Source organism: Macaca nemestrina, chromosome 2 (assembly GCF_043159975.1).
Source record: "Macaca nemestrina isolate mMacNem1 chromosome 2, mMacNem.hap1, whole genome shotgun sequence".
Taxonomy (NCBI): Eukaryota; Metazoa; Chordata; class Mammalia; order Primates; family Cercopithecidae; genus Macaca; species Macaca nemestrina.
Window position 1 is genome coordinate 92,895,992 of NC_092126.1, and position 21,015 is coordinate 92,917,006.

Here is a 21,015-nt window from a genome sequence, read left to right on the forward strand (position 1 = left end):
ATGAAACCTAAACAAGACCCTCCTTTCCTCCATTTAGGAAGGAACAGTTTCACAAATAATAAAAATATGCCATAATAGATGTTTAAAATTTGTCTTTTAATATTTTTTTTACAAAGCCAAACATAGCATTTACTAATTAGTTATAATATTTTTATGGCAAATGTTTGGGTTTTGGAGGCATTAAGGTTTTAATCCAATACATTCCCTTTGATTACCTTCTATGCTTAAAGTTTGAAAACCTTGGAGACTTCTGGTGGAAAATAGGGACTCTGACCCCAGTGTGATACATTTCTATTTAAATGACTGTGTGTGTGTGTGTGTGTGTGTGTGTCATATGGCACCTTTTACCATAGGACATCAACACTCACTTAAGTGTTCTCTGAAATGTTTTTATACATATCCCAAATAAATTTTGTCAATACAATTTCACAAAGAGAGGAAAACAACATTGTCTTTAAAGAATAGAACCTTACACATTTCCAAAATACACTTTTTTTTTCCATGTTGAAATAACACAGAAATCATCTTTTACCTCCTTGAGTGAAGGCAGCCAGGAAGAACAAAATCCACATACACGGTGCTGCTTCTGTTATTAATTTGCTTATATAAGCAAGACTGTGGGCTTTCCGTGGAAGCACAAGATTTGCAAATCATATGACTGATAAAATGGCATATAGCTTACACAGCATGTGTAGAGTGACAGCTTCTGAATGACGGATTTAAAGAAATTAGGAGACTTCTGCCCATTGCAGAACTCCAATTATTTTATTTATTCTCTTTAGATTTTCTTTTGGCACTGCTTACTGAAAAAGCTACCTGCAGTTATATGAAGATTGACTATAACATATTTCTACCATGTTTTTGAAAAGATATAGGAAGAATAAACTGAACATAAAGATTCCTCCATAATGCTATAGAGTTGTAATTTTATTATACATATAAAATACATATATATGTATAATGTCATCATATATGTATAACTCATATCTATGAGATGGAGCAATATTCAATTTCTGAAAAACAAATGTACATATACATACACACATGCTTAATTTGTTGACCTCTTAAACTTTGAGATAATTTCTTATAGCTTTATAAAGACTAATTACAGTGTTTCCCCAAATATTTTACTTTGAGATATCATCACTGTCGTTGTTTCAACCTAGGATTTGCTCACAACATCAACACCAAATAAATCTCTCAAAAAAAGAAGGACTACTCTTTCTGCCAACAGCAAACACCAAAGCCAACTCATATTCATAATTACTCATCTTTTGAAACATGTTTTGACATGAATAACTCAGCAAAGCTGAGTCACTGCCAAATAGTACCAACTTGTGCAATGGCACTGGAAGAAATGTGATAACTACAGAGGCAAACAGTGACTCTGAGAAAATTGAATCCACCCTCATTTGATCCAGGTAATAAAAGTGCTATTTTCTGAAGAAGCAGGAAGGTTTTGTTCTCTTCTTTTTTCTCTCTTTTCTTTAAGATTCCTTAACAATTAGTAAAATGTGTTTAGTCACAACAATAGAAATTTTGTCAAAGGATCATGAGAAAAAAGAACATGGCTTCCTTTGGCTTTTCACCACAAGGATCTCAAAATATAACTTTGTAGTTTTCTGAACACCAAAACTCAGTTAAAACACAAAGATTTAGGCAAAAAAGAAGGAAAGAAAAGAAAAGCTTTGGGGTAGGAAGATAGCAAAGAAGAAGGAAAAAATAAGAATTTAACTTCTATATGATTAAGAAAGAAAATAACTAATTTTTCATTTTATTAGAGAAATGTATACATATATGTATTCTCATAATATACCCAGGTTTATTTTACTAGTTCATTTGCCAGGTGGGTCCAGTCCTTTGATCAGAATCCCAGTCTATGGGTGGGATCAGACATAGATTGCATGCCCTAAGTAATTAATCTGGCATAAAGTAACAGTTAATAGCCCAGTAGAGCACATGGGCTACAGCTCCACTCACCTTATTAACTTAACTGATAACATGGCACTCCACACATCCCCTACCCTGTTCTACACAGGAGCAGGAGGGCAATAACGAGAAAAACTCGGAAGCATTTTGAGTGAGTGCTGTAAAATCAATATATTCTGCACCTCGGTGGAGAGATGTTTCGGCAAGTTTTTCCAGAAGACCATCTCAGTTACCTCAGTTATTCCAAGCCTAACAAACAAGTCTCTAAGTCAATTATTTCTGGTTGATACCTTCTGATGGTCATTTTTCCTTTTTTCAGAAATATGTACAATAGCTCCCTGAATGCAATTGTTATGATGCAAAACAAACTGTATGATCAGGAAACTGAGCAAATTCAGATGCCTGTCTGTAAATTACTGACTGCTTTATTTCTAATCTCTTAATCTATTCAGATCTCTTTGAATTATTTCTCTGTCTATAGCTTTTGCATCGCTCTCAGAGGCTGTGCCACTTATGCATTAAATAGATGTGCAGTTATCTTGTCTCATTGATAATTAACAGAGATGTTAAGGGCTAGTGCCAATTCAGTGGCATGGGCTGGAAACCTTCCATTACCTGATATGTCATTGTTCATGCTCTATTAAGCAGTTTTCATTTCACCTTATAGGCCCATATAACATCCAAGCTAGAGGTTTCTCAAATTACAGGTGGTACTACAGATTTTATTAATAGCCTCTTCTTTTTGTTTTCAGAATCATCTTTATGTATATTGCAGACAATATGGAAAATTAAATTGGGCAATATATATGCCTTAAAGTTCTCAGTTTTTTTTCTCTCTCTAAATTATAATTAATTGTTTCACAAGATAGACTAATGGCAGTGTTTCTCATTTTCAAGATGATATATTTTATTGTTATTATCTTTTTCCCAAGCAAATTATCATTGTTGTTTTGACTCATTTTATCAAGTGATCCCTTTAATTTTCCAAAAGTTCTCTTACTCTAGCTTTATTTCCATCATTCATACATATGCATGTTGGCATCAGGCAAAAGTCAGTGGATCAGAGGCATCGTATGGGGCGGCTTAGCTGCTCTCAAAATCTTGTTATGCAGGCTTTAGCCAGACAGGCTAACACAGCTGCCAGAGAAGGGCTGAACACTCAAAAGGCTTTAGTCATCAAAATATACAGTATAACAGTAGAAAATGTATGTAAGTATTCACTTACCTGCTTTTGATCAACAATTATTTCGAGGTCTTCATCACTGCTTAGTTTTCCATATCCTTGTTCTTTACTTTTCTTGTGAAAGAATAATTTTAAATGGTCATTTAGTTTCTATCCATTAACAATCTTAATTCCTACTTAATACTTTTAAAGATAAAAGTCTTAGCCTTGTTCACCAGTCATAATGCATCATTCTTTATACAAATCGCTCATGTACAACAGCAAATGTTTTTATAGTCAAACTGCTGTCTTATCATTATTCATTAACAATATCTGCTTAGCCTCCACTATCCAACTTATACTTTTAATCTTTTTCTCAATATTCTTATGCTTCTCTTTTTAGTCCTGTTGTATCAGAAAAGATTCTTTAACACTTTGAGATAAATAAGCAATTCTTTGAAGAATCCTAGCACATTTTTCTTAAAGATTGGAAATTAATTTAGTTTTATACTCAAGACTTCCAACTATTCAATGTTTTGTTTTAATGTCTTACATATTGTTTAAGAATAATAGAAGTATTATGCAACTCAGATAATGAATCTTCAGATTTTCAACATTTGCTTGCAAGTCAGATGAATACTAACATTGGAAAACCCAACTCAGAAATAATTGTAAAGAGATAAATAAAATAATTTACAAAATTAGGTATTTGAAAAGTTGGAGGACAGACTATTTTAAGAGTTCATTTAAATGCACTTTTTTGGCATTTTGTCATAATTTATTTTGACCCAAAGACCACTCTCCATCTATTTCCTCCATAGCAAAATCTACAAATTCTAAAGTTAGAAAAGGACATAGATAATGACAATCATTTTACACTTGTGCTACAGGGGAAAGATAATATGTCTGAGCCTTTTTTTCTCCCAATGCAACGGTTGATGAGAATACTAGAAATGTCATGTTGTGTCTTCACACCAGTAACAAATGAAAAATAAAAACCACTACATATTCAGCTGTAGTTCAAGGTTATTTATTTATTTTAAAGATTCTTGCTTTAGTTATTAATCAACATCAACTTGAATTAAGGGAATTAAAAAGCTTATGTTTGCATCTACTGTGTCATATTAGGGTCCTCATCTCATTGGGGGATGAGATATATACATCAGTGAACATGATATAAATCTTCACAATGTGAGCACAATTCTTAGTTTTTCCCCATAACATTCAAAAACCAGAATTACGCATTTTTTTTCCACAAAAACATACCTCCAATTTTTGTGGGATTTTCTTTTTACTGTAATAAAGACATTTCTGAGTCCTCCAAGTATTAGGATGCATAAATAAAACCCAAATTCTCATTTATATATTAATGAACTTAGCCACTCAGAACAGAACAGATGGCCACAGCATTTCTCCCTATTTTATTCTTGTCCTCATTTGAGGTTCCATTTCAAGATTGATGGAAAACAAAAAGAACAAGGTTGGTTTCAGCAACTTCCTTCCTATCACTTTGCTTTTGTATTCTTTTTGTTCACTGGTTGCCATAAGATATTGTCTAGAGAGCCTCTAATGCAAAACACTTAGAAATGCCTTTCCAAATATTGATCTGTATACATACCAAGTAGCTCATTTGCATGACCCGGTTTCTGGACAAAAGGACATTAAGTAGAGATGGAATGTGGGTTCTTCCATCCATTTCACTGTCAGACATCCCAGAATTCTTTGTGCCAGTGGCAGTGGCTTCCTTGCCAGAACTTGCTGACCAGAGAACCACAGATCTTGCCCAGCAACAGCATTAATAATGTACAACAATAATTGAAGTATTCCTGAATCATTGTCTTGACTTTGTAAACATTGTGAAATTTTCGGCTAGCACAAAAAAGTCACTGAAGTGAAAATTTCTTTTTCTAACTAATTTTTATCCATGCACTTCTATACTCTTTGACTGTTGTTCCCATTTAATGTTTTAAAAAATCCACCTATTTTAAATTATATAATTTTTAAATTTACTTCTCTGCATATGGACTCTTCAGCCTCCTCATCATAAAAGCTCTTGATTTCCCCTTTTTAATCTCCTATTCTAAACTTTCTTGACAATCACTGCTAACAGAATGTCAGCACTCACAGAACATCATTCGAAACTGCAATTTCTGCAAATACCAAATTCTGCCTCTCCAATCTCAACTCCTTATCTAATTTAGTAGTAAATTTTCCCTGGAAGAGGCTAGTTCAGGGAAGGAAATTATGTCCCCCAACTAATCTAAATAGAAGCTGGCATTTTCCAAGAGTGGGAGGAGGCATTTAGAGCTCTGGTTTTGTACTTAAACCTCTAGTCTCCAAACAGCACACAACAGTACACAAAGCCAAAGCCTTACAGTTTGACTCTAGAATTAAGCAATATTTTCTAGTTCACCCCATAACCCCGGGAGGATTAATCCTTTTCTAAGCCATAATGGTATTCACTCACTTACTGCTTATTTCTAGTGCGAGCATAATCCTCTTTCAAGCACTCAGCTTCCCACTTTGACTGCTTAGCTCAGCCAGCCCAGGCAGGGATCTTCAGCTCTCCTCCCTCCTCCCAGCCGGGAATCCCTGTCTTCTATCTATGCACTTTTGTCAAGCACAAAAAAGCAAGTCCACAGCTTCTGTGTGGTCTTTCACAGTAGCCAAAGGACTGAACTAGAAGGAAATAGAAAGCTAATCTCTCCACCGTCCAAGTGTGAGGGGGCAGGGCTTCTGTGGGAGGAGAAGCCACAGGGCAATCACTTCCTGTGCTCCTCCCACCTTCAGTGGCAAGACACTGGAGCTGAGGATTTCCACTGAGGCAGTAAGGTTAGGCCCCTGTCCACCTGGCCTTAGCATGCTGCCCATTTATGGCCGACTTTGTGCACCGTTGCCCTAGGTGTAGCCAAGGAGGGAGCATTAGTGCAGTGGAGCTAAAATGGTAAGGACCCAAGGCAGGAAAGGTAAGGAAAGAGGGAAAGGAAATAGTATTTCTTTGCTGACGGTGCCTCACCCCCATAAGAAGCTTTCAGCTCAGGATAACGTGTCCAATCTCTGAAACCCCAAACACAGTATCTCCCATCTTTCCACACCTTTCTGAATCCTTTCTGACCTGCAGGAGACGTATCTTTGTTAGTTCTTCGTTAATGCTGATAACTTTTTTGATACTTTGCATTATATGGGTAACTTTCTTAAGAACATTGAGCCTAACTGGTAATCTTTCCTCTCTACAGACTTCCACCATCTCTCCTTAACCCTACCTCCTGTTTCCTACCCCTTTGTTCTCTCCTCCACAAAGGTAAAACAGAAAGATGAGTTTGTTTACTTTAATTAAATAAACTTGCATTAAACTTGGAACATCTATAGAAAAATATAGGCCAGGTGTGGTGGCTTAAGCCTGTAATCCCAGCACTTTGGGAGGTTGAGGCAGGAGGATCACTTGAGGCCAGAAGTCCAAGACTAGCCTGTGCAACACAGCAAAACCTCGTCTCCATAAAAAATTAGTGGCCAGGTGTGGTGGCTCACACCTGTAATCCCAGCACTTTGGGAGGCTGAGGCAGGTGGATCACGAGGGTCAGGAGATCGAGACCACAGTGAAACCCCATCTCTACTAAAAATAAAAAATACAAAAAATTAGCCGGGCATGGTGGCGGGTGCCTGTAGTCCCAGCTACTCAGGAGGCTGAGGCAGGAAAATGGCGTGAACCCAGGAGGCAGAGCTTGCAGTGAGCCAAGATCACTTCACTGCACTCCAGCCTGGGTGACAGAGGGAGACTCCGTCTCAAAAAGAAAAAAAAAAAAATTAGCTGGACATGGTGACGTGTGCCTGTAGACCCAGCTACTCAGGAGGCTGACGGGGAGGATCGCTTGGGTGCAGGTGTTTGAGGCTGAAGTAAGCTATGAATGCACTATTGCACTCCAGCCTGGGTGACAGAGTGAGACCCTGTCTCTAAAATAAAGAAAAATTAAAAAAAGAAAAACAATATAATGGCCACAGATGTGGAATGTATCATATAGGAACATTTTGCAAGTAAGTAACACAACCATGAAATCTGACGGGCTAGAGATCTGAAAAATGAAGTAACTCCTGTTCATTGCAGGATATTAATTTCTTAAAAGTAAGGGTTTTAATTGAAAAATACTAGTTGTGTATGAATTGAATTAAAAGGATTCTTCATACTCATTAGGAATGGAATATATAAAGAACATTTTGAAAGGGAAAAGGAACACTCGATTTAGCTAATTGTACAAATTAGCCCTAATTGCAATTTTTGCCTAACTACAGATGTCAAAATAAATATAAAGGTTTGCATGTAAATAATTCAAATTTTTAAAAATCAATGCTGCTATGAATGATACATAGTAGACATGAATTTATTAAAGCACATGTCACATACACAATATAAAATATAGCTACAAGAAGAACAGACCTTCTTACTGTTTTCTTCATGGTTGTCAGGACTCAGTTCCTATCCTCTTTTTTGCCTGTCTTCAGTCTTTTCTCTACCACCTTCCTTCCCACAGCTGCAAAATTGCTCAGATTTTCCCTGTCCTAAAAGGTGATTTCCTCATATCTGCTTTTCCTTGAAGACTTTGATCTAATCTCTGTTTTGAGTGTCAATGAGAAGGAGAAGAGTTGAAAAAGAAGAAAATGTGCTGAAAAGATACTTGCTGAGTTTGTGGTGTCTTTGGAAAGTTCATCCCAGTGGAAAGATCCAGTCACCCATTTGGATGTAGGTGTCTGTATCTGAGAAGAGAGATAAGGGTAGTGCGTAAAGATCACTAGGGATGATTGAAATTGCAGGAGTGGATAAGCTCACCAAAGAAGAAAACACAGAGAAGGAAGAGATGAGGACTAAGGCAAAAGGAAAGAACTCAGTAAATGATGAGGAAGAGGAGTGGTCACGGTGCAGGTGGCGAATTGGTAGAACATAGTCAAAGGAAACAGAGTTCTGATAGTGTCGGATGCTGATGAGAGGTTAAATAAGGATATGAACTACAAATTTTCAATGTATTTGGCATTTTGGAAGTCATTAATGACTTCAGGAACAGAAGTGGTGAAGATGGAAGCCAGGTTAGAGTAAATTATTGAATACATTGGTGGTGAGGGTAGGAGGATAGTGAGAAAAGGCTTATCTTTCTTTAGGAAATCTTTCTTTTCTTTTTTTTTTTGGAGGGGGTGGTGTGTGGGGAAGGAGTCTTGCTCTGTCGCCCAGGCTGGAGTGCAGTGGCATGATCTCGGCTCACTGCAACTTCCGCCTCCTGGGTTCAAGCGATTCTCCTGCCTCAGCCTCCCTAGTAGCTGGGATTACAGGCATGTGCCACCACGCCTGGCTAATGTTTTGTATTTTTAGTAGAGATGGGGTTTAGCCATGTTGGCCAGGATGGTCTCAAACTCCTGACATCAGATGATCCACCCACCTCAGCCTCCCAAAGTGCTGGGATTACAGGTGTGAACCACCACAGCCAGCCAGGAAATCTTGAATGGAAATGGAAAGCAGGAGTAAGAATGATAGCTAAAAGATAGAAAGTATGTGGAAAGAATACTGGGAAATGTATAACTGTTTCCTCCTTCCCTTATGTAAAGATATTGATCATGTTTATAATTCAAGAAGAAGGAACTAGGAAAAAAAAAAAGTGAAAATATAGATACCAGAGAATGAATGGGGATAATTCATGAAGCAAGAAAGTAACAGCAACTATCCTTTGGAAAGAAACTGGTTCTCTTTTAAAATTTATTAATACAATTGTGTGCTGTAAATTTGTAAGAAAAAATATTGAAGGATATATACCAAATACTAAAAGTCTTTTTCTCTTGGAGATGAGGCTGTGCATGATCTATGCTTTTCTCTTTACACTTGGGAGTGCTTTTTGAAATAAGAATGATTTTTTTTATAATTAAAGAAAAGTAAACAAAATGTGATATCTTGAGAGATCCATAAAATTGCCACAGAAAATACTCATTTAAAGACTTCTTTGCAGTAAAAACGATGGGGCCAGGACTTAACCTTCCTTTATGATGTTCCTGGGAATGAATTTTTACACGTAGAGATACATGTTGCAGTTTCTGCTTGTGCCCCTTGCGGTAAGCGTGGTAAATGGTGAACTGAATGCTTTGTTTATTGCAGTTAATATGCCCCTTTCCCTTATAATACTAAGCTTGACTCTCCCTTATAATACTAAGCTTCTCAGTTCTTTGACAATATTTTGGTTCCATGTCCTTTCTTCTTAAAAATATCCACAGTGCCAACACAGCCACAAACGCCTTGCTGTGGGAGCCAAAAAGGCAATGAAGAGAGAAAACAGGAAGTGAGGAAAAAGGATAAATTTTTCCCAAAAGGCCTGGAAGTAGAGCTTGAGAGTGTTCGCCTTTCAAGGACGTAAGCTCGAATATGACTTTTGAATAGAGAGTAATTGCCTTACCAATTAAAAGTGCAATTTTCAGATTTTTAATTTTTCTTAGGTACGGGTGAGATCAACTTTCTGAAGGGAAATTATTATTTTTACAGAGAATCATCTACAGAGGGGCTGGTTAAGTCTGGCATTTTTTAAAGAACAATTTTTGTCTTGTCTTTTTAAAAGACACGCATGGGCTTTTTTTCCCCTCTCTTTTTTTTTTTTTTTTTTTTTGAGACGGAGTCTCGCTCTGTCACCCAGGCTGGAGTGCAGTGGCGCGATCTCGGCTCACTGCAAGCTCCGCCTCCCGGGTTCACGCCATTCTCCTGCCTCAGCCTCCCGCGTAGCTGGGACTACAGGCGCCCACAACCGCGCCCGGCTAATTTTTTGTATTTTTAGTAGAGACGGGGTTTCACCGTGGTCTCGATCTCCTGACCTTGTGATCCGCCCGCCTCGGCCTCCCAAAGTGCTGGGATTACAGGCGTGAGCCACCGCGCCCGGCCTTTTTCCCCTCTCTAACTGTGATCATGTTACGGTAAAAGAGAGTGGCCACAGAGTACCCTGTTTTAGTTTTGGGTCAAGCATGGGCAAACAAAACATATGGCAATCAGACTCAGTCCTGAATGTATGTTGTTGGGTGAGAAAATAAATATGAGGACAAGTATGTTGCAGCATTTTAAACTGTGTTTTGCCATATGCATAAGCCCAGACATTTAGTAATTTTTTGGATTTTAAGGTTAAATCTAATTGGAAAATAGATATTCCAGTTACTAACTAGTTGGATAATAAGATGGCAGGGAATCACAATACTACAGCCTGGCAGTTCCCTCTTAATGCTGGTTTTTCTACCTTTAGGGTGGCTTTTGGTCTGTACATTAATAGCCTGAAGAGTTTATAAAGCATCTTGAAAATATTTTCCATTTTCCAAGATTTCAAAAAGTAAGAATGTTCCAACATAAATATCTATTAAGATTACACAATCTTACATCATTGTCCAGTGACATTTTCTTAAATATACAAATTCAACTTTAGGTATGTACATTTAATATATCTTTTCTAGTATTTTATCATGAAAGTTTCAAACACACTGCAAAGTTAAAATAATTTTTAGAGAGACCCTGTGTACTCAACTACCTAGATTCTACTAACTTTTATTATACTTGCTTTTCCCCCGAATTTTTCATCCACTTGATATATTTTTAAAGTATATAAACTATCACATTTCTACGTATTCTTTCCTTCAAGTTTTATTTTATCTAATTTACTTTTAAAAACTCAGAAAAGCAAGACTATTGTTTCAAAAAGCTTCCAAGATCAGAGCACTAAAGTTTAGAAGTTGTTTTACTGGAAATCTTTGCCTTTATTTGGAAAGCAAATCAGTGAACTACATTCCCACCATTAAGTATTGTGTAGGTCCTATCACTAGGATCCGGAGGAACGATTTCTGATCAAAGGGTTGGGATTTTTATAGCTCTCAGTCAAAAGCTAGTGATCAAACAACTCAAATTTCTGGGATGAATCCATGGAATGATAGGCAATTCAAGATGATGTTAATTACCACGTCCTCAATTTTATGTCCTTTGATCATCAATGTCTCCTGCATTTATGAAAAACAGCAAACAACCTCACTATACTCTGGGCTATATAGTACGTATTCACCTCTGGTACCTGCAACAAAAGTGGCAAGTGACTTATCAGAGGGCTTACATTTGCTTTAAGGGACAGTACTGGGCTGGCATATTGAGATCAAGTAGGCAGAAAATAAAAATTCAACTTGAAATTTCAATTATGTCAGATTCAGCAATGTTCCACACTACTTGGAGGACAATAAGTAAATTCATTTTAATCCTCCTTCACCCTCGAAACCAAATTCAAATTGAAAAAAACAAACAAACAAAGATAATGTTCTTTTAAACAGAAAATTGAGTCCAGTTTTTCTTTCAGCTGGCATGTTCTTGTCTCATTCCCTATACACTTGTCTCTAGAGCTATGAATGTCATCATAGGATGCAGTGACTAATATGTAAAAATTGTTTTCTGTGGGCGAAAGATAATGATGATTGAAAAATTATATATTTTAATATAATAATCTCTTGGCATTATGCAGTCTGGGTGCTGTTTCCAAAACAAGATGAAACTAGCAAGCACTCCTTTTTGGTGGTTTTAACCCTGTCATTCCCCACACAACAGGACTGGAATGGTTGTTGGTGTAAGATGGTACAGAGTCTGAGAGAATTGACTTATTATCTTGGATCCCAGTGGCAAGGGAACACTTCTATCCTACAATAATCTCTCCCATCCCCAACAGGAAAAGGGTAAATTGTGTATTCTCTGCAGTCTGATAAAAATAACAAATAATCTATTTTAAGTGAAAATCTACTGCTTAATGTTCTGCTTCTGATCCCCGCTGACATTATTTTTTATTTTCGTATGCATTGACCCTATTAGATGGGGATGAAACCTTGTTACAGCAATCTCAAACACAGGTGTACTTATCATTGGCTTTTCCAGCGACTCCTCTTCCTTCTCACTGGCAGCCAGCACACCTGGCATCCCACACCTGCCATTGACTTCCTTTTAACAACTGATCTGGACGTCATGATTTTATGACCTTGCAAACTAAAATGTGATCTCTTTAATAAAGAAGAAAGAAAAAACCCAGCTGCTTCTATAGGCATTCTGTATCCTAACTATATTTTCCCTCAATGTTCATACCTTCTCTAGACCAGCATATTTTTTTGGACACTCTGACACATGCTTGAGGAAAATTTGCCTATGAAATTTTGTTTCTGACAAGAATCAATCCAACATTTGTGCTTCAGCCATAAAATTCATGCAGAAAGTTATTTATTTTTAAGCTATAGGTATGTGACTGAATGACTTATAATCAGCATTTCTATTATGGCTCAAATGACTTTTGAGGGTTATTATTATTATTTTTTAGATTTTATATGGATCTATACACAGTCATGACAGCTTAGGATAAATCTTTCCTGTTCCTTAGAGTGCAAACACATCCTGGAGGTATAACTCATTCCTCTCACCCCTAGATTCTCTTCCATGGCCTTGATAACTGCAGGCATCCTAAGTTAACATCACAGTTCTTGTCATTTCTCGATCAGTTTCCTTATGGCTTCTTTTGCTCACCCTTTTTCTCCAATGGCTTATCTATTCACTATAACAACATTACAGATAAGACGTGACAATTTCTAGAGGGTAGGCATGCCTGAGGCTCCTATCCATATTCTTCATGAATAAAGAATTCTATACTCTTCTAAGCTACAAGATATGTAGGAACAAGAAAGATCCGGGGCCACAGACAGGTGGTTCATCCACTGGAAATGTGACAATCAGTTAAGAAATTAAAACAGCAGAGTTGGCCGGGAGCGGTGGGTCATACCTGTAATCCCAGCACTTTGGGAGGCCAAGGTGGGCAGATTGCCCGAGGTAAGGAGTTTGAGACCAGCCTGGCCAACATGGTGAAACCCTGTCTTTACTAAAAATACAAAAATTAGCCAGGCCTAGTGGTGGGCACCTGTAATCGCAGCTACTCAGGAGACTGAGGCAGGATAACTGCTTGAACCCCAGAGGTGGAGGTTGCAGTGAGCCAAGATCGCACCACTGTACTCTAGCCTCGACAACAGAGTGAGACTCTTTCTAAAAAAATTAAAACAGCAGAGTCTCAAGGATGTACAGCCACATCCAAATCATATTCACCATTTTATCACAAACACCAACTAATGCCTTGCTTGATATAAAAAATATTACTGCTGATGAGGAGGATGGGGTGGCTGGGACAGAGTTGCCCAGGGTTGTGGGGGTTGATGCCAGATGAGGCTGGAGAGGAAGGCCAAGTCTTGAAAATCACATGAAGGTGTTTGTTCTTTATGTTAAGAGCAACGTAGAGCCATTGCGGGGTTTTAAGCAAGAGAGTGACATTATCAGATATGGGCTGTAAGAAGCCCACTCTGGCTAAGGGGTGAGGAATGGATTGGAGGAAGGATGGCTGGAGTCAAGGAGAGAAGTTGAGAGCCATTGAAATGGTCAGTGCATGACAGCCTGGAGCCTGTTTAGACACTGGTTGACAGAGATAGCTGATCACACACCAATTTTATAATGACATGCTTCATTCATCAGTTGGTATATTATGAGATTACTTTTTCAACACCAGCTTCTCTAGGTGACAAAAGCATCTATATTTTTCTGTAGTCAAGAATTAAATTAGCAGAGTATGAGCCTACAACAGACACATCCTAGACACTTAACTTAGTAATATGAAAAATTATTTTTAAAAATATTCAATGAAACAATGAGAGAAAGAGAGAAAAAAAACCTTTGGCTAACAGGAAAAAATGTTGTGCTTAGTGAAGGATACATATTTTTCCATTCTGTAAGCAGTATCTAAACTATTCTTGTTGTTTCTTGCTATTTGAAAAAAAAAAAACCAAAAAACAAAAAACAAAGGGAGTCTGTTTAAAAAGATACAATGTGAAATTGTTCAGTGCCTAAAGCGTCTAACAGGATTTATTGTGTTTTTTTTAGACAGCAACAACGGGAACTGTTTGTGCAAATCTAAGAACTAACTGCCCAGGGAATATAAAATATTGAAAAGAAATATATTTACTTAAATGTATTTGAGGATATCATCAAACCTAATGTGTTTGTAAAAGAATTGAGATGACATATTTAAAGTGTGTTTAAAAAACTAGTTGATTCCCTTACATTTCACTTGTTTTTAATGTATCAGAGGATAAAACCTTATAATGGGGAAAGATTGGCAAGGTAAGGTAGAGTAAGGAATACTTGATCATGTTTATCCTCTTACTCAAATTTTGTAATCCTCTTACTCAGTGTTATCCTCTTACTCAAAATTTGATTCTTGCTTCTTAGTGAGACACTTTTGTTCTTGATATTTAAAAATAATGTGTTACATGCAAAGTATTGAAGTATATTCAGTTACATGTAAGCACACCTCAGAGTTACAGAATTGACTTATTTCTACAAGATCACAGTATCCCAGTGAATATAGATGACTACTGACCACCTTCTTCCATCTGCACTTTTAATCTTTGCATCTTTCTTATCTTTCTTTTATAGAAATCAAATCCCAAATCCTAGGTGCTTCAATTAGGGAAGTTGCCACAAAATTTTAGAGAGACAATGGGAAAGATTTCTTGAACAATGCAGACCAGAAAAATTTCAGTGATGAGGAGCATGAAGCTAGTATTAACTTGAGAGCACTGTAAGGGTTCCTTTGATGACTCTTCTTGCAATCTCTGATTAATATCCCACAGTGAAAAATGTATTGATAATATACTGAGAGACAGAAGAATGAATGACACTTAAGGATTAGAAGTGCATCTTTAGAAGTAGATACAGGGTTTAACAAAAAGTCTTTTACAAACTGCATTTTTATAAAATTGTCCTGGGTAGGTGAGTGTGGGGATTTTAAGGAGAGATGAAGCAAGGCTTTAGTAAGGAACAGCTACATTGCTGTGGATGGTACCATGTCCCAAATGGCCTTTTTAAATAATCAAAGTATCATTTTTCTTTTTATAAAAAACACTAAAAATCTTAATCACGTATACAAGTGTACCTATCACATTGTAGGTATTTAGTAAATTTTTTTGAATAAAAGCATTTGCTTTATAACAAAAAGGAAAATATTTTCACTACTCTTAATCCCCCTTACTGTTTCTTGCTGATGCTATTACAAAAAGTTGTATAACTACTTTCAATCTATACTTATACATAGATACATGTATGCATGCATAAATATACATATTTATATGTAAATATTCTAATGTGTACATATGGATTTAATGACATGAACATGACTATAGTATAAATACTACTTTTTAATAAAAATATATTGTGACTACCTTTTCACGTTAATACACATATTCATATCCACCTTACACATCCAAATCTACTTTAAATGAACAATTTTTATTAAGAAAATTCAGGAAATCCTAGAAACCATCAGAATAAAGAATCTACTTAACACTTAAGAGACAATAGCACCTAAGTATTGTCTGCAGAACCCTGATGGTTCTTCAGAAACTTTGAAGGGAACTGTGAAGTGAAAACTATTTTCTTAATGGTACTAAGAAAGTATTTGTCATTTTCATTGTGTTGAAATTTGCACTGGTGGTATAAAAGCAATCTTGTTAGCACCTTGGCATGAATCAAGAGGGTGGCACCAAATGATACTAGCTGGGAAATAAATTAGCCACTTAAAAAAAAAACCCACCATTTTTACTTAAAAGTATGACAAGCTACAATTACTCAAACTTGGGACCCTGGCTTTTATTTTTCCTGAAAATGAATGAAAACAGTCATTAATTTCAAAGAAAAAAAATCAATAGTGTTTGTTGCCAAAATTAAATATATGAATGAAAATTAGAGATTTAGAAACTTGAATCAGCCACTGTGAGCTCAATAGCTTCTCAATAAAGATGTTTCTGATGAGATCAGTAGTGACATTCATGAAGTGTTTTTTGATATCGTATAATGAAGTATGGCAACATTGGAAGATATGAACCAATGAACCAATACCTCAGTGAACCAATATTTTTCAAATGACCAACACTAGAATGTTACCAAAATCATACATGAGTTAAAGATCCATTCAAAGTGTAAGAGAGACCAATAGATGTTAACATAAAAAGTACTAGATTTATTAATATGGCTTCAGATTTCACAGTGCTACTAAACCTCAAGAAATTACATTTCTGAAGTTTTGGTGTAGTATGAAAGAATATCCACAGTTATTTAAAAAGGCTTTTAAAATATTATTTCTTTTCTCAACTACATATTTGTGTAAATTTTTTTTATTTCTATATTTCAATGGGAAAAGCTACTGCAAAAGATTAAATGCAGAAGCAGATATGATAGTCTAATTTTCTTCTATTAAGAATTTTATTAAAGAGATTTGCAAAAATATAAAACAATGTCATACATCTCACTGAAATTTTTTTTTTTGGAAATGAAGTTTTTTAAAAAATTGTGTGTGTGTATGTACATGTATAGAGTTTGTTACTGCTATTTTTCAATGATTGTATAAGTAAATAGTTAAAACTTTTCTTAATTTTTTTATAATCCAGTAAGCACGAACAGATATAATCCACATAAACAAAAGATCTTTGGGGTATTCAATCATTTTCAGAAGGATATAGAGGCATGGAGACAAATGTTTGAACCACTGCTATTCTAGAAATAATGTAAACTTTTTCTGAGTTGGTAGAACAATTTGCCTTTGGAAAATTAATTTTTCTTTTACCTTTCTCTAATAATTATAAAGTCAATTTGTCTTTTTTAGATTCTCATGGAAAATTCCATAATAGACTATGCTAAAAATTATCTCATTAGCCTTATGATAAATAACTCTCTATGTTGCTTAGTATATATCTGAATTAATATTAATGATAATAGCTTACAAATACTTATATTTGAGTTATATCCTTTAATTTTCACAGGCGATTCCAGGAATGTAGGTTATTTTTCTCCCCATTTATACTGAGGAAATGAATTTTAAGAGAGGAAAAGTGCTTTGTCTATCTATAAAGTGCTTGAGCACAAAATCAAATGCAGGTCTGCTAACCTTGTGTTCCTGTGCTCTTTTTTTTTATCTTTGGATGGAAAAAATAGCTTTTTGGTTATTATCAATGTAGACTATGCACTCCTGCTCTTGTACAATTAAAGCAAGGGCTGAGTATTGAGACACCTTTTGGGTTTGGGCACAGCTCCTGACTTTTCTCCTAGCCCATTTCCTCTTATAAGGATTACAGGAAATAATATATTCCAAGGCCTCTAGAATAGTGCTTAATATATAATAATGTCTGTTATCATTATTTTTCATGATTAGCATAACAACATAACTCTGTACATGGCCAGTGTAGCTTTGGCTTCATCCAATTCAAGCACGAAAGGTCATCTCAGTCACTAAGACAGAAATAGAAGAATGGTATATGCAAAAGCTTCAGAGCAATTCCAGGTCTGAACAATAACCAAAATGCAGCCTTTTCCAGGCTGGAAGCCAAAGCTCATTCTATATATGCTGTTGATCTACACCCCAGCTCTGTGTTCAAATGTAGAGGTGACCAGATAGGTCAAAAGGTCACTCTTCTGCTTGCCAGGACTGGTTCAAACTAGCTTTGAGTAACTGCTGGATACCACCACCTTTAATCACTTCTTCCCTGTCCTGATCTGAGGCTGCTGGAGCCATATAAAAACTCTTGAGAATCCAGGCAAAGCCAGCCCACCTTAGCTTAAAACCCCCTTTTCCACTTATTTTCCTAGTTTGGATCCTGTTGGCTTCACACCTGAAGCCTCTCTCCACCCAGTACCTTCAGAATAATATGCCATTTGAATGGTCCAGATGGATCTTGATTAATACCTCTCTGGGGGCCTTTCTGCTTCTCCTCAGTCCCATTTTGGTTGCACATGAGGAAACTGCTTCTGACCCAGTCTTCCAGTCCACTCTTGTGGAGGCAGCACTAGGGCTAAGGAGGTTCACAGAGTGAAAGCAGTGAGTTAGGCTTCCTGGTGGCCCATGCAGAGCCCTTCAACTGCTTAGCATTAAGGGGCTGTGCTGGTAAGATTTGGCTGGATGTGGATGTTTCTGCAGGACGTAGTTGGCTAGCGGAGGAATATTAACGGTATTGATCTGGCTCTCTTTGCACATTGATCCCAACATAGTGTATGTACATATTGATACCTAATAAGATAATAATGATAATAATAACTAACTTTGATAGGAACAATGTCATGTGATTTTTTTTTTTTTTTTTTTGAGACGGAGTCTCATTCTGTCGCCGAGGCTGGAGTGCAGTGGCCAGATCTCAGCTCACTGCAAGCTCCGCCTCCTGGGTTTACGCCATTCTCCTGCTTCAGTCTCCCGAGTAGCTGGGACTACAGGCTCCCGCCACCTCGCCCGGCTAGTTTTTCATATTTTTTTTTTAAGTAGAGACGGGGTTTCACCGTGTTAGCCAGGATGGCCTCGATCTCCTGACCTCGTGATCCGCCCGTCTCGGCCTCCCAAAGTGCTGGGATTACAGGCTTGAGCCACCGCGCCCGGCCGATTTTTTTTTTTTTTTTAAATATATATACAACTTTATGTTTATGCAATAATAATAAAATGAGAATGATTCACTAAACATTGTGATTTGTTATAGTAAATTTACCTTGGGGAGGATGTTTTGCTATGTGCTAGAATTAAAAATTTGCATATTTTATCACATTTAACTCTCAGAATAATTCCTCGAGTTTGTTTGCATTTTCCTTGGTTTCCAAATGAGGAAATGGAAAGTCCTAAACATTTAGTAATTTTTTTTCAGGATCATATCAAAGGTCACACAACCTATAAATGGCAGAGCAAAATTAGAACTTAAGATTTTCTGATACTAAAGGTTAGATTCTTTTCAGTTCAGTCTCCTGCCCCCAGCATATTTCCATTTCATTGAAAGTTAGATAACGTAATGCAAAAATACATATTTGATTAAATAAAAAGAAAAAATATCAAAAGGTCAACAGCTCTTTATTACTTTTTTAGACAAACTTTCAACTCAAGAACTTGAGACATATAATGGAATAAGTAAGAGTTCAGTCTCTGAGGTCATGTTGCTTGGTTCAAAGCCAGCTCCGATATGTACTAGTTGTATGGTTTTGAGCAAATTGTTTACCTCTCTGTTCCTAAGTTTCCTCATTTGGGAATAATTACAAAACCCAGCTCCTTGAGTTGTTAAGAAAAAAAATTAACTAATGCATGTAAACTGCTTAGAACAGTGCTTGACATATTTAATAGCACTCATTAAATATTATTAGCTGATATATTTTCCTCCCTCCCTCCCTTCATTTCCCTCCCTCCCTCCCATTCTCCCTCCCTTCCTCCTTCCTTCCTCATTTCCTTCCTTCCTCCTTCCTTCCTCCCTTCCTCCTTCCCTCCCACCCTCTCTCCCTCTCCCCATTTAACAGGTTGAATTAACAATGTGTAAACACTAAACAATCTTTCTAGCAAGTTAGAAAAACTCACCAAAGATGGCTCAGAAAATCAATATTGAAGTTTTGGAGGTGCTGGGATTTAAAAATAGAACCTGGTGAGAAGCAATCTTTCTGTGTCAACTCTTAGAATTCTTTATTGAGAAAACCGAGAAGAGCTTTATTTTAAGCAGACTCTGAATGGCTTAGCTGCAGTTCATGGATACATCAGAACATTCCCTTGATGGTTCACTTTCTTGTGAACTTAAAATCAAGCAACATGAAGAGTTCTAGTTCTGGTCTGACCAATCCTCCTACCCCCAACCTTACAAAAAGCCAACTGAACCAAACTCAGGTGCTGCTTAGTAACTGGAGCAGAACCCCAGCAGTGAACCTTCACTGCCAACCCTTTTGAAGTCCACCTCTTTGTTGAATCTTCTTTTAACACAGACTGGATTTTTTATAGTATGTTTCAGGGATGATGCAAAATATTAAGGATACAGAAAAAGAATGACTGCAGATGGTGGATTTGGAAAGTGGGTAGAGAAGAACTTTGGTCTGTGTCAAATCTGGGTTCTAGCCTTGTTTTGATCCCTTTTTTCTTATAGGGCTTGCCATTTCAACTCTTTTGAGCTCAGTTTTCCCCATATTCAAAGGCTTGTACCTTTGAGGTACCTGAAGACCAGATGATCTTTCATTGTTAATCCTATGATTTCATTTTTTAGCAATTGGGAAGTCAGTTCATTAGTAATTTTATAGTGATTAAGAAAGAGGGCTGGGCATGGTGGCTCATGCCTGTAATCCCAGCACTTTAGGAGACCTAGACGGGTGGATCACCTGAGGTCAGGAGTTTGTGACCAGCCTGGCCAACATGATAAAACCCCATTTCTACTAAAAATACAAAAAAATTAGCTGGGCATGGTCATAGGTGCCTGTAAGCCCAGTTACTCGGGAGGCTGAGGCAGGAGAATAGCTTGAACCCTGGGAGGCAGAGGTTGCAGTGAACCAAGATCACGCCACTGCACTCCAGCCTGGGCGACACAGTGAAACTTCGCCTCAAATAAATAAATAAATAAATAAATAAATAAATAAATAAATTCATAAAATTGAAAAAAAAAAAAGAAAGAAAGAGGTCCATTATTAATCAAAGCAAGAAACTAACCCTGATAAAAATATACCATTAACTCAAATAGTCAGGAGGATTTAGTGTCTTCTACCAGTTGTTATGTACACTTCCCCCACATCTGTTAAACTTAACATTTCATAACAACCAACTGAAATGGCAGCAACAAACCCAAGTCTCCATTCTAATGTAACAAATAAAAGTAGTTGAAATTGGATGTGTAAATATGTTTCTCAAGAAGGAACTTGCTGGTGCTCAGTTGTCTGTAAGTGTGTATGTAAACACCTGCTTTAGAAAAACTAAGCAGACAACAAGATGCAGAATTCCCTGAAGATACATTTGTGGAGACACTAATGTAGTTAGGAGCTAAATCATAGGTAACAACCCTGAAAGAAGGTAGCAGCACAAAGAATGGAATTGCCAGGT

General features: G+C 36.8%; 1 protein-coding gene across 23 annotated transcripts in view; it reads right to left on the bottom strand.

Annotated features, from left to right (window-relative positions):
• LOC105489960 (peroxisomal biogenesis factor 5 like) overlaps positions 1-21,015 on the bottom strand; it is a 250,128-nt gene that overhangs the window by 186,952 nt on the left and 42,161 nt on the right. For 3 of the 23 annotated variants that reach the window (XM_011755119.3, XM_011755125.3, XM_011755120.3), the window contains exon 2: positions 3,155-3,226. The exons of 5 other annotated variants lie outside the window; for them this stretch is intronic. In XM_011755119.3, the coding sequence (XP_011753421.1) occupies positions 3,155-3,226 (72 nt within the window). Of the gene's footprint in view, positions 1-3,154; positions 3,227-4,709; positions 4,870-5,558; positions 6,393-21,015 lie in introns of those variants that run through there. 15 more of the 23 variants (XM_071091304.1, XM_071091309.1, XM_071091305.1 and 12 more) reach the window with 15 other exon arrangements.